The sequence below is a fragment of the Gallus gallus genome, chromosome 1, assembly GCF_016699485.2.
Source record: "Gallus gallus isolate bGalGal1 chromosome 1, bGalGal1.mat.broiler.GRCg7b, whole genome shotgun sequence".
NCBI classification, from domain to species: domain Eukaryota; kingdom Metazoa; phylum Chordata; class Aves; order Galliformes; family Phasianidae; genus Gallus; species Gallus gallus.
In genome coordinates this window covers 4,483,892-4,498,021 of record NC_052532.1, presented here as the reverse complement: position 1 = coordinate 4,498,021, position 14,130 = coordinate 4,483,892, and the positions used below count along the sequence as shown (strand labels likewise).

The 14,130-nt window shown below is 41.7% G+C and overlaps 1 protein-coding gene across 1 annotated transcript in view; it reads left to right on the top strand.

Annotated features, from left to right (window-relative positions):
* SFMBT2 (Scm like with four mbt domains 2) overlaps nucleotides 1-14,130 on the top strand; it is a 115,702-nt gene that overhangs the window by 85,165 nt on the left and 16,407 nt on the right. The window contains 2 exon segments of the mRNA XM_040654374.2: nucleotides 1,015-1,154; nucleotides 7,998-8,107. Coding sequence (XP_040510308.1) covers nucleotides 1,015-1,154; nucleotides 7,998-8,107 — 250 coding nt within the window.

The window sequence follows — 14,130 nt, the reverse complement described above, 5'->3', positions numbered from 1 at the left end:
GTAAGGCTGCTTGGCACCAGCAGGTCATAATCTTAAGGATTCGTTGCCTGTATGGAGGGGGACAGCCCTACAAAAGGAGAAAGCATGTCATGTGGATGGAGAGACAGAGACACATCCTCAGGGGATGTAAGACTCACAGAGTGGGGGCTCTGATGTAAGGGTTTGCCCCCTGCATGGACATGCAGTATTTCTGGGTTTCCCCTGAAGCTTGTCCATTTCTGCTGCTGATGTCAGGACAAGGCGAATGAATTTGTGGTGGAGGTGGATATGACTTATAACTGGCATCAATTAAATTACTTACACCATGGCTTAATACATCCATCCTTGTGTCCCACTGCAGGACACACATCAGCATCTGAGGCAGCAACCCAGGGTGCCATTAAAATCACATTGGGAGAAATGGTCTCTTTCTGGGAATAATATCTGAGCTATTGTGGATAGCCAGTTGGATGGCATTGGGAATTGTCTGCTTCTCTCCTTGTGCTACAGGAGAGCACAGAATGATTAACCCAGATACAGAAAACTATTCTACAGACCCTTGTTATTTCAGGGAGAAAATACCCCAGTCCCCATTGTGTTGGAGGGAAACTGAACAACCCTTCTCCTGAATTTTATCCCTGAGCTGATGTCATACCTAGTCAGAAGCAGCTAACATGTTCCTTTTCTGTCAAGTCATAATGGCGTCACTTGTGTCCATCTGTGACATGAGTTATGAAATAGCCTCAGGTCATGTTATGAATGAAGTCCTTTCTCAGTTCTCCATTCAGTAGAGCATGCAACCATATTGATTGCTATTAAAAGCATACTTTTTCCCATGTTGGACAAATTTGAGCAACAGAGGCTTCTCTATCTTCTTTCCTAGGGAAGACTTTATGTAGAATGGCTTGAGTTGGAAGGGAGCTCAAAGATCCTCATTCACTCTCCTCCTATCCTTCCCCTTCTAGGAGAAAGAAAGACCCTTGATTTATTGCACAAAAGTGCACCACATGCATCACTGCTACTTTCTCCTTGCAGGCACCATCAATGGGAGATACTGCTGCCCCCAGCTCTACATCAACCACCGCTGCTTCTCAGGTCCATATTTAAACAAAGGCAGAATAGCAGAGCTACCTCAGTCTGTTGGGCCTGGCAAGTGCGTGCTGGTCCTTAAAGAGGTACGAGACAGCTATTTTGGGGGGAAATTTGAGGGGGAAGCATGGATCGTGGGTTGCTGGGTGTAGAATTTGATAAGAGATACCTAACATTGTCTTAGAGCTCTGTGGCAGCTTCCACAGGTCAAGACTCCAAGCTTGGAAGGGAAAATATGTATAAGCGTTGGGAGTTGTAATGGGAGAAGAGTTATTTTTGAAGCATGGGCATTTTTGTTGATTGCTGGTACAAGTTTCATCTATCTGTGACTGCTGCGCAAGAGAATGTTCTGGCCAGAGCTATGCCAGAAGAGGATTTCTGTGATTACACCCATCTGACTCTTTTTCCTGGTACAAGCCAGCAGATTTGGCACGGGTGACACCATTATGTGGGTGACCATGGACCAATGGGCCCAAACTATTGGGTTCCAAAATGACCAGGACAGAAAGCCAAGCACAGGTGTGTGTGTGACGTGCTAAGTGGAAGCTGAATGCCATGGAGTTAATCCCACACACCGGGTGTGGCAGAGCACAAACATCTATGTACTTCATCCCACACAAATCAGTGCTTGCAATGAGCGAAATCTAGACAGTTGAGTGCTTGCTGTTGACCTCAGACAAAACAGTTCTGTATACATGTACAGTTCTATATACATGTACAGCTGAGAGGCAAAGTGACTTCAGGTGGGAGAGGACAAGGTGGTTTTGTTGGATAAGTAGAGTGCCTATTGATGCCATGGCCACTGGAATGGCCCAAGTTGGGAGAGACTCACAAGGATCTTTGAGTCCAATTCCTGGCTCCACACAGGACTACAACTGTTTCAACTTGAGTTGGGTCTTCTAGAAATCCAGCTGTTTCACCTTTCTGGTCTGTACTTATATGAACCCTACTCGTTGTGGATGCAGGGCCATATCTGAGCTCCCTCTGCATAGGGTGGAAGAGCAGGGGAACTTTTGGAGCTCCATTTGTGTGATGCATCTGCAAGCCCCTCAAAGCCCAGCTCAGTGAGTATGTTCGAAGTTGCCTGAAGTGAGATGGATTCTGTCCCCGATAGAAACAACTAAAATGTGAGATTCCTCCCACATCACCCACTGCTTCTGAAAACATGCTTCTATTGTACTGTAGAGTGTCTCCTGTGTTCCTTAATAACCTGTGCACACTGCACAGGTTACATACAGCGGCACTGCCAGTTGTCTCACATGGTTAAAAGCTGGGCCATGAAGAGAACCCCATAATTCAGCTGCCTGTGCAGGTGGACACTTGGATTTGAAAGAAGCAAATCAAAAATAGCCGTCAGCAGAAAGCAGGATAAAGTGGTTGCGGTGCAAAAGTTGGCAGCTGCCGCATTTGAAAGTCAGTCTGCAGTGGCTTGCTGATGGGGAACATTAGCAATCTGCTGCTGCTTGAAAAACAGGCAGTGAAAAAGCAACATGGGGGAAACATGAGGCATCCATGGTCAATAGTTAAGCTAACATTTCTTCCTCCCTCCTGGAATTTGGGTTTTTAAAACATATGTAGTGCAAAGGTTCTGTGAGGTCCTCCCCTCATGTCTTATGCCTTGTTTGCCTATGTATTGTTGCATTGGCTAAATGCAACCAACTTCTCCAGATTCCTCAAGAATGGGCCCTGTTATTGACCATGCAAACCAGCTGAAGTTTCCTACAGGAATCCAGTTTTCCCTTGCTCTGACTCCTTGCAGAATTCTCTGCTGAAAGAGCAAATATCAGTGTCAGCAAGACAAGGGCATCTTGCTTTTGGAGCCATGAGTGACTTCCCAAGGAGCAGAACCATAAGAATGGCCCAGTGTTTTGTAGAGGTATTTTGAAGATAAATCTAGGCTCATAGATCCATGGGGACCAATCCCAAATTCTGGAAGGGTTGAAGAGAATACATTCAGGGTTTAGCTGTGGAGGAAGCGTGTTTTCTATCAGCTGCTGCCAAGATGAAAGACGTTTAAGCAGCTCAGAGAACCATGGACAATGGTGAGGATGGGTCCCCATTCCTCCAGCCCATACTCAGTTCCAAGCTTGATGGCTCCGTTTCACATTATACCCACTGATGATGTAGCCCAGAGAATGCAAATTGCAAGCTGTTGTAAATTATGCATCAGCATAACTTGTCTGGAATAAATAAATTATACATGGGCTTTACTTTGGCAACACACAGGGGAGTGTGGGAAAGACAACCTGAAACAGCAGTTACGAAGGAAGAACAGATTCAGCAGTGGTCTGCTGATAGCCTTTTAAATCACCCTGGTCTCTAGCTGTAGCTCTCTGCGCTTAGAGTTGCTCTAGTTAAAATTTAAACCTATTCCAGTTGTGAACAACTCCAGTGGGCAGCAGTCTCTATGATGGAGATGTTACCATGTTTGGCACTGATGGGTTCATGCTGCTCCTCAGCCATCTTTTGTCCCTTCCTTGCATCTGTCTCTGATGAAGTGACACATCATTCTGGATCCAGCTCCAAACAAACTGGTGGTACCAGTCTGCATACTGCACTAAGATATCTGATGGTCAGGACCACTTGGCTCTGGACTAAAGAAGGCTGGGAGGTAATTTTGTAGTGTGGAGTAGTACCATCCCCTTCCAGATGAGTACTCTGGGCCATTCTCAAAGCGATTTTGGGAGGGAAGTAGCATGAATGTGCTTGTTTTTTTGTAGCACCTCTTCTCCAGCAGAAAAAGCATCCCCTGATTTCTGTCCAATTGCTTTGCTCCAGTGTGTTGGATGAAGAGGTTGTGAGCTCTGCAGGGAGAAAACTGAGGTACCTCCCAGAATGCCCCCCCTCAAGCAAGATGTCTGTGTAAAATTGTGAGAACAATTACAGCTTATTTAGTAGTGTAATCAGAAATACTGGCTGCAGTACTGTGTTTGCTTGTGTGTATGCATCCTTCCATTCATGCAGAGCCTTAGGTAAGAAACAAGGAACTATTTCGGTATCCAATGCCAAACTTATTCTTAAAGCCTGGAGGTTCATTATTCCTGGTGCCAGCACAAGTCTCTGGCTTACTGTGGCTTCTTTCACCTCAAGGGGCAAGTGAGGATGATAACAACTGTTGTTTAACATCAACTTCAGAGTTTATCTCATTCCTGAGGTGCTTGTTTGGAAAAGAAGTTAAGATTTGGAGCCAGGAGACAGTGGAGATATCAACTATCTACACAGATCAACCACCTGCAGCTGGGCTGGAAATTAGTGGCTGTATAGTAGCTAAGATATCTAAGAAATACTGGCTTTAAGTTAGATTAAAAGAAACACATTGTCAGCTAAAGGCTTCGTTCTTGGCTTAGAATATCAAAAATACTTAGCAGTTCTTTCATCCATGCCAGCAGTTTAACCACAACAACATTATAAAATGAGATGTCTTTTTAAGATTTAAGCTGATCTATAACCCACCATATCTTAAGGAAATATGCTGTGAGGATTAATTAGATTCTTTGTTTACTGCTATTACTATTTTAAGACACTTTGCTATTTTTCTATTTAGAAGAAAATGGACTTAAAGATATCATGACTGTTCCTGTTTGCAACTGATGCAAGCAGGAAAAATGAGCCACTATTTGTGAAGGAAGGCTCTTGCATTCTACAGCTTGATATTTTTTTTGCAGCTCAGCATGACTTCTTAGGAGAAATTTGCATAATTAAGTCAGAATGTTCAGAATGTTCAAAAACCATGTAGCTTGTACTGAGCCTTAGCTGTATGATTGAGCCATGTTGACAGTGTTATCATTAACAATCAGATATTGTGTTAGGATGGCAGAAATCCTAAAGGATATCTGTGCAGTTTATATCCTAAATGCATATATATCCCAAAGATATAAACTGCATTTCTGCAAGGGGTTTTGTTAGTGTTGTCCTCAAGAGTACTTCATGGGCACAGACTCATTGATAATGGATCTTCCAACTTGGATCTGCCTGTCTGCATTTTTGAAATGTCACAGGCTGTCATAAGCACATCAGAACTCATGTGCTACTACCTTGAGTGTGGCAAGAGCACAGTTTTAGGTGCTTGCTCATTTAACTTAAGAATCCCAAATAGCTCTTCTTTCCTTCTTTCACTGCCACACAGGTACGTCTTTATTCCAAGTAAAATAAAACAACTTCAGCTATTTGGTCTAAGGTTAGTCTGGGACTTAATGTCTCTTCTGCTGTTAGCTGGGAGAAGTGGGATCACATCTCAAATAGAGGAAATTAACTTTCTCCTCATAAGGATGATGGCCAGTGGGCTCTTGAACAGGAGAAGAGGCTTAGTGCTGTTTTGTGATAACACCTCATAGTGCTGTTTCCCAAAAAGCTTCATCCAGGATTGGGATCATCGATGAGGAGGGGTTGCGTGATGGGTAATCTGCAAATCACAGCCAATCTGTGATGCACAGAAAGGTGCTGAGTACCCAGTGGCAGCAGGCACTTCAAGATATCCTTAGAAAAGGCACTTGTGCTCTTGCAAATCTGTGGTGTGGGAAAGCCGATAACTAAGATTCAGGTACTTATAAGGTTTGGCAGAGACTTGTGATGTTGCTGTGTGATCATGCTCACCACTGTGGCTTCAGTCTGTTTGACTCTGAAAATCCAAAGAAAATTCAGCAGCAACAAAATAAAACTTGTTAGGTGCACAACAGCAAAGGCTGGTGTTGTCTCATCCACCCTTCTGCTCCAAGGCACTGCTGGGTCTATCCAACCCATCCTGATGGAGAGGGCTGAAAATAAATACAGAAATCTCAGACTGTTCACAGTCCAGCCAAAGGGAATTTGGTGAATCAGATTTGAATTTGACCCATCTGACCTAGAGGAAGGGACTTTCCATCTCCAGAGAGAACTGGAAATTGGTCTAGGTTTCTTCACTTTGTTCTTGCTTTAATCCTAGTTAATTTCTCTGCAGTAAACAAAGTGGATTTTTTTTGGCTTTTGCATGTGTGTGTGTGTGTGTGTGGTGTTTTTTTGTTCTTCCTAGTGTTTAATAGTGTGTAATAATAAGAAATAGTGTTATTAGAAAGTAACGTATTTAACCTGGTAGTGGACTCCTGCCATGCTATGAAATGCCAGACTCAGTGACTTCTTAGAGATACAAGAAGAGTAAAAGCTAAAGCTTTTTTTTAAAAAAAAACCTTTTTTCTTGTCTTAAAGGGAAATGGCTGCTCTTATAAATGCTGTTTTATAAACTTCTTTTAGAAGGTTACTGAGGGTTCTGTCGATGACAAGTCAATTTCAAGAGAAGTACTGACATTGTGGGGCTGCAGTTGATAATGCTCAAGCAGTGCCAAACAGTTATTTGCAAGGTTGGGTCTTCCTGATTTGCAGATCAGGAGAGGAACACATTATTAAGTTATATATGAGCATGGGAGCTGCCCAAAGACTTTGTGGCTTTTGAAAAGCTACCTTTGGCTTCTGTACATTGGATACATGTGTTGGATGTCAGTGCTGTATCTGTGTGGTGAGTAGCAGACAAGAAAAGATGTGGATGAGCAACTGGATGGCACCACTCAGAAGCTTTCATTTGTTCTCTTGGGAATCTTGGGTCGTGACAAGATAAGAACCAGCTCGAGAGCTGTGTGTAAATCTGTATTTGAGATTCCCCTTGTGTGAGGTGAGGACTGTGCTTTTGCTCTTCTCCATAGGGTGCTTTGAGATGTACAGGTGATCTGAACTGCATAAGGCATTGGATGCTGTCACTGTAGGCATTGTTTTTAATATCTCCAGTTACACTTTTTTTTTTTTCCCAGCAGATTCTTATAGCTTTTCCAAGTATCTCTCCCATATCTCTCAATGATAAATCAAATTTTGCTGCTAGTAAATAACCTATCCAGGCCAGTCAAACCACTTCCATTTCATCTGGTACTGTGCGACATCAAGCAAAAGCCCTCATTGGAAAATGTTCCACCCTACAAGGTTTTCAAAAAGCCATCAAATCATCGTGGTTGCTGCATTGTTTAGTAAAAAATAAAAACAAACTCGTTGCTCTTTGCAATATGATGTATCTAGATTTTCGTTTCTGATGCAGCATGCTCTTGGTTATGTTGGGGAAACTTAATGCTCATCATACTGAAATCATTTGAAGACGTCTGCAGGCCCTCAAGGAACTAAGAGCAGACATTAGGTAAAGAGCTAAATTATACCAAAACCAATCCAGACTCACTGTGGGATCATTCATTGACATACAATGCGGAGTGTTCAAACACATGGTCTGGTGCTATTAAGAGATTTGTTTTTCTTGTATTTATCTCCTTAGGCCAAGTGTAGGCCATTAAAGCTTAGATTCTCTGTAGGAATTATTTTTATTCTCAAAAACTTTGGATTAAATGGATTAGCACATGTGTTTTATTGTACAGAGTGGACACACACTGACTTTTAGGCACACCTCCTGCCAACTCTTTCTGTGTAGACTTTATTAATATTCTTTTAATACTGTCAGGGAATGCAACATTCACATTTTTAAGCATATTGCCAACCTTAAGTGCATGAATTTCCCCTTCAGTGTACATTATATAACAACACATGACTTTGTCCTTGGCTGAGCCATCAGAGGTATATTCATTTTTCATTACACTGAGCTTGGGTGTAGGGAATAAATCTTTTTTGGGTGAGAAGGTCTGTCCCAAGGCACAACACCTAGGTTCATTTAATGGGACATCTCTGGGGTTAGCCAGCAGCATTTAAAGCAGTTGTGGTGTCATACTGAGGCATCGTTCACAGTATACTTCACACATTTATTGAATCTGGGACCTCTTCTCGTTGCATCTAGCACTTGTCTTGTGCATCCTTGAACCTAATAGGCATCTGTAAGCTTTTTCTGCTTATACAGCACCAAGGATCATGTTTGTTGTTGTTGAGGACTACTTTTAAATCCATCAGTGTTGTTGATTTTATCTCACTAGGTTCTGAGCATGGTGATCAATGCAGCTTACAAGCCAGGGAGTGTTTTACGAGAACTGCAGCTAGTGGAAGATCCTCAGTGGAATTTCCAAGAAGAAACGCTCAAAGCAAAGTAAGTCTTCAGTGTGTGCCCTTTTTTATGGGAGGCTTCAGAAATGGAGCTGGCTGGGAAAAAAGAATAACTGTACTATAAGAGTTTTTTTAGTTATCATTTTGCTTCATTGAGTTGCTTGACTTGTTCCATAGCAACTTAAGAAGTGAAATTTTCACCTGAATTGTTCATTTCTATTGTCTTTCTCCAAGCAGCCATCCAAATTTTGCAGAAATATGGTGTGTTTATTCTGCAAAATCTTAACTTTTATGATAAGAGGCTCCTATAAGCTCAGCTATTGCTAATTTCACTCAATCCCTAGATTTTTAAATATAGTGGCATTACTGCTTTTAATATAGAGCCTGCCACTCGAATGCAGAAAAACCTGGCAAGAATCAATGGCACCATAAAGTGCAAAAAAAATAGCAGGGACTTATTTTTAAGCAGGAGAGTGTCTGGAACAAAATATTAGCAGATCTGAGATAAAGATTGTGGTTTAATGTCTTTCTGGAATATATGCTTCAATTCTTGTCTAAACAATATTTAAGAAAACGTTCTATCTAGAAAATACTCTGTTTTCCTTTCCTGCTTTAAAATGTAACCATTTATATATTCTTTATGTAATGAGCCCTGTATTTAGTATGTATCTCAAGAACAATTATCTGTTTAGAAGTGGGAAGAAGCACATAAGGTCTCTCCGGATACCTCCAAAAAGCAGTTCATCTCATTTTAAGACAAACTCAGCAAATAGTTCCTTCTGAGTAGCAATCTGTTTCTGACCAAGCTTGATCACCTTGACTTTTTGAGTACTAATTATAAATGCAGTGAATTTCACACTTCGTACTGAACTTTTTCTCCTTTTCACATAAAAGCAATTTTATTTTGCTTGTTTACAATGATTGGCATCAAATATGGAATTACTGATTGCTATTGTATTTGTTCTTTGGCCGTGCAGACGCAGGAGAAATCTCATGTGTGCTCTTACTGAGGGAGAGAATTGAGAACCTTTTATTCTCCCTAATCAGAAACTTTTTCTAAAGGAGAATTACAATTAGAAATGAAAAGCTACTGGAAAACACTGTTTTCATTTGCTTCTCTCACTCATGTGGAAGGTCATGCTTTTGTGTTCATCAAACAAAGCTTTGTGGATTGGAATCCAAAAGTCATACTTGTGCCTGCAGATTTTCATTAAAAACAAATGGGAGTCTTGGGCAACGATTTCACTGATTGCAGGATCCTGTCAAACAACAGATAATGCACTGCAGCAGCTTCTAAGCAGCTGTGAAGTCAAGTTTTAGTGCCCCAACTTTACGTTCTGTCCTGCAAAGACTCAAGCTTATGGGTAGTTTTCCTATAAGCAGTGTTCAGAATAGAACGTTGTTGGGGTTTCTTATTTGAGTGTGAGTATCTGCCTTGTGCAAAAGCAATGTTATGTAGTTCGTAGCTTCTGTAACCCTCATTTCTAGCAGGAGACAGCCTGACAAACATTTGATTTGCTAACAAGCACAAAGGATTTTGTCCTTAGTAGTCAGCTATATCTGTTGCCCAGTCCACTGAGACTCCAGGCATCCTATGGGCTCTGGGCATGCTTACACCAGGAAGACCAACTTAATCAGGAGTATGTGTTCCGCCAGAGCTCATCACCCATCTGTTCCATATCAGCCACTTATCCTCCCTCAGTGTTACCTGATGTGCTAATTATACCGTAGTGAGGCACCTCCATCTCTTCTGCCTTCCCCCATGGCATTTCCACTCATTTTTTCAGGCAGCAGTCTCAGCTCTCAACAAGTCAAATGGCATCTTTCAACTTCATCAAACCACAGAATGTGTCTTCACAGACTCAGAGCTAGAACATCAAGTTTTGGTGTCACTTCTAAGCACTGGAAGATATTCAGTGTTGCCTTGTTCTCTGGCTCCTGAGCTGTAATGGGACTAGAGAAAACCATATGGGTACATCTATCTGGTTTCTGGAGCGGTGCTGGCTGATGAAACCAGCTTGTCTGCAAGTAGCTGGGATGCTTTTTACTGGTTGTCAGAGGATAGACTTACCCTACCTGGATACCCTTGAACTTTTCCTTCCGGAGTTTACTTGACCTGCTTCATCAATAAACCTGCTGGGGCTTTAATTGCGTCTTGTTGTGCAGAAGTGGGAAAGAAAACATGCTCATGAAATCAGATACCCTGGGATGTGCAAACAGCACATGACATGCTACATCAGGTATGACAGTCGGTTGTGCTCCAGAATCTTAAACAGAGCCCTATAATGAGCAAACGCCTGTCTACACAGACTTCCAGCTATGCTGGCTCCCAATGGTGTCTTGCTGCTAATGATGACAGCTCTACAGCCAGCTGCAGCATCTGTGCTGTAATGTGACATGTCATGTCACCTCCTTCCTTCTGATAGAAACTGACAACTCCTTAGATCTTGATAATGTTGTTGTTTGTTTGCAGCGATGGCTGCAGTAGAGTAGAGAGATGGTGAGGGAGGAGGTTGATGAGAAGGCAGCATTTTTTCCCACTGGCCCAAATGCTGAATTATTCAGTGTTGGGAAGGCAATATCTTGGTCCTTGTGCAAGGTGCATTTAGTTTACTCTGCTGTCACAAGTGACCAGCACTGAATCAATTATGCTAGCCTTGCAAAGAAAAAAAACAATTTAGATTGTCCAGAGAGATGGGTCTGCAGTGTGTGATGGCATTCACTTCCCATCAGCACTACTGGTTTTCTGTGAAAATAGTCAAACTTGATTTATTGGTGATGATGAGTTAGAAATGTCAGGCCTAATCCCCTGAATTCCCATGAGGAACAGGCAAAGCTGTGGACATTCAGCCCTTATGGTTCTGATGCTTTAATTTCAATGCCCTCATCTAGATTTGGCTTCCCAATCTTAGAAAGACTTGAGGGCCTTTATGCTTTGTAAGAGCCTTCACTTATAAGAGCTGTAAGTGGAGTTGATTGGGCTTACCCGTTCTTTTAGGACTCAGTACATTAAAAATACCAATGTATGTGAATTATCTGGGGTCTTGTTTGAAGCCCTGTTGATCAGAATAAGAAAGATGGGTATTCCTGGACTCCTTATTAAATAAAATTCTGAGACCTGCTCAAATCCAGTAGCTGTAGTCTAGAAGTATTGACCCCAAATCACAGACATGATGGCTTATTTATGAAGCTGTATTTCCAATAAAGTCTTCTCACCATGAACACTTTACAGAGCTACCTTTCACTTGTGTTGAGGTATTCGATGTTTTCTTTGCCTTGCTTTTGCCTTAACAGCTGTTAGGGGTTGTGCTCAAGCTTTCCAGGTCTCTATCACTCTTTAAAGGAGTGAAGCATTTATTAACCATAGTAGACAGAAATAACCTAGAGATGACATAAGCAAACTGAATATAACAAACTGCAAGCAGCCAGATGGGATGCATCCAGTTCTGCTTGAGGGAACAAGCTGATGCCATTGCAAGGCCACTCTGTCATGTTTGAAATTTCATGTGATTACGGAAGTTTCCTCATTTCTGGAAAAAAGGTAAACATCAGATCCTTCCTCAAGAACTGCAAGAAGGAGAATCCAAGTAGCTACAGGCTGGTCAGCATAACCTCGGTCTTTGGAAATGTTATTAAGCAATGTCCTCCTGGAAGCCATTTCCAAGAACATGCAGGACCAGAAAGTGACTGGGAAGAGCCAGTGTGGACTTAAAAAAGGACAAGGTGCACCGCATGTGATGAGATGACTGCTTTGGTGGTTGTGGGAAAAGCAATGGAAATTTTTTGTGTTGGTTTTAGCAAGGCTTTTGACTGTCTCCTGTAGTATCCTTATAGCCAAGCTATGGAGATGTGAATTGGATTTGTGCCTGGTGGGTGGAAAACTGGCTGGACAACTGAGCCCATAGGGTTGTGATCAGTGATACGAAGTCCAAGTGGCAGGCAGTTATTAATGGTTATCCTCAAATGTTAGTACAAAGTTACAACTCATATGATGTGATTTGTCTTCTGCACCAGCTCTGCTACATACTTCTTGAGGCGTTGCAAGGGTGAATTAGTGTAATGATTGTGCCAAATACTGGAGATAGAAGACACTGCCAGCAGTGGAATGACTTGAACCTTTTCATAATGAGAAAACTTAGCAAGACATGTATTTTCAATAAGAATAATTTCAATACCCTCTCCAAATCGTATTTTCAATATTACAAAATATCACTGGATGATCAGGTAGCTTTGGAAGAAGAAAACTACCACATTTCTGTTGATTTTTCCCAGATGAGGAGTATTTGTTAAATCCCCATATTTAGAATACACTGAGTAGCTTTGGGCTGCCAGTTTTGATGAAAATTTGGGAGTTTTTTCTCTTTGGCAGTTGCAGTGATCCCTACAGACAGAGTCTCATTCAAACATCATGAAATGGATGTTAGACAATTTCTGCTGCCGTCATGGTAAGTTGCTTCAAGTAGATGAGATGGAGACAGGCTTTGGTTGTCTGCTGTGGGTAGCCAGTGTTCCTCAAGGATTTCTCATTTTTGGTGGACTTAGGGTTTTTAAGGCAAATTGGAAATTTCTTGCAAAAGAAAAGATAGGAGTACTTGATCCCCTGAAAGAAGTGGAAGTTTTTAGCCAATGAGTTATTCAAAATAGCCTCAAAGATTGTCAGAACTGTGAGATGTATCCTTGTGATGAAACCTTTGAAAATGAGGGTAGTCTCAACGCTGTTTGATGTGTCTTCAGTGTGAAGCTTTTCACATCATCACACAATGGACCCCAGCTGGAGCTCTTAGAAGATATTTTATTCTCATGAATCTCAAATTCCAAAAGAAGAATGACACAGCTAGCAAACTGCCATTAGCTCAGTATTGTTGCTCATGGATCAACAAAGATCCTGAGAATATTTTTTTCCCAGAAGTAACTTCAGCCAAAATGCTTTCTCCAAGTTTTGGGATCTGAGGGCAGGGCGGGGGGACAGGAAAGGGAGATTCATGTACCTGTAGCTGGAAAACCTTTTATAAAGAACAGTGACTTCCAGGAAAACTAAAAATGCTACGCTTGACACAGCTGTTATCCATGTCTCCAATGCTGCCATGCTGTGCATGCAGGTTACTTAGTGCTTGAAAGTGTTAATGAAGATGAGAGTCCTTGTATGAGAGCATCAATAGGAATATCAGCAGTGGGTAATTTTTTGAATGATAGTAATGGAAAAGAGTTTTCTGATATCCAGAGGCACTCTTTCCACATGGCTGTCCTAAAACACATTTGGTGGTGTTTGTGTTAGAAATCTTTAGCATGAGGAATATGGAGAATATTAGTAGAACCTGGTTTATGATTGAAAGAGGTTCTGCCAAGGCCAAAATCTTGTAAAAAAAGTATTACTGTTGCCAGCACTAACACGTTGGATTATTGAGACTGATGAGTGCAGTTACGTTGATCTGCATTTTGCCGTCCATTCTGTTAATTGCTGTGTGCATTGCATTCAGACCAGACTGTGAAATCAGACAGCTGCTCATTTGCCTAGTTTCATCTTTTTCTTTCACTAGGCTCTCTAGTACAATGAGTCCTTTCTGGGTAGCCAAACACAATAGGAAGTACATGGTTAGAAGAAGTCAGCCATCCTTGAATAATACCCATCAGGCAGCTCTCTTAGCTTGCAAGAAAGAAGATCAAGAAGCAATTTGATTACAGTGCTTTTGCAGGGAAACAAAACCAGATGCAGTCTTCTCATCCTAGTGATGAAAGTCAGGACAAGGACATATTAAACGTAAGTTAAATCCACACGCTTCCATACACAAAATGAAACACAAGCTTATAGGTACAGATGCTCCTGCTGTTAGGATTCTTCCAGCATGAAGAGGAAGCTGGTGCTTTGCTGGAAGTGATGCTTTAGTTGAACCAAAGTTGCTGAGGGTTCAGGTGAATGTAACTGAAATTCTTAAGCCTGTCACAGGACTCGGATTTACCGACCGAACAATCTACGCTGTCATTAAACTTAATGGCTCCTGGAGAAGTAATAAGGGCAGGAGTCTTTCCAATCATGTTGAAAAGAAATAGAAAACATTTATAAGTAGA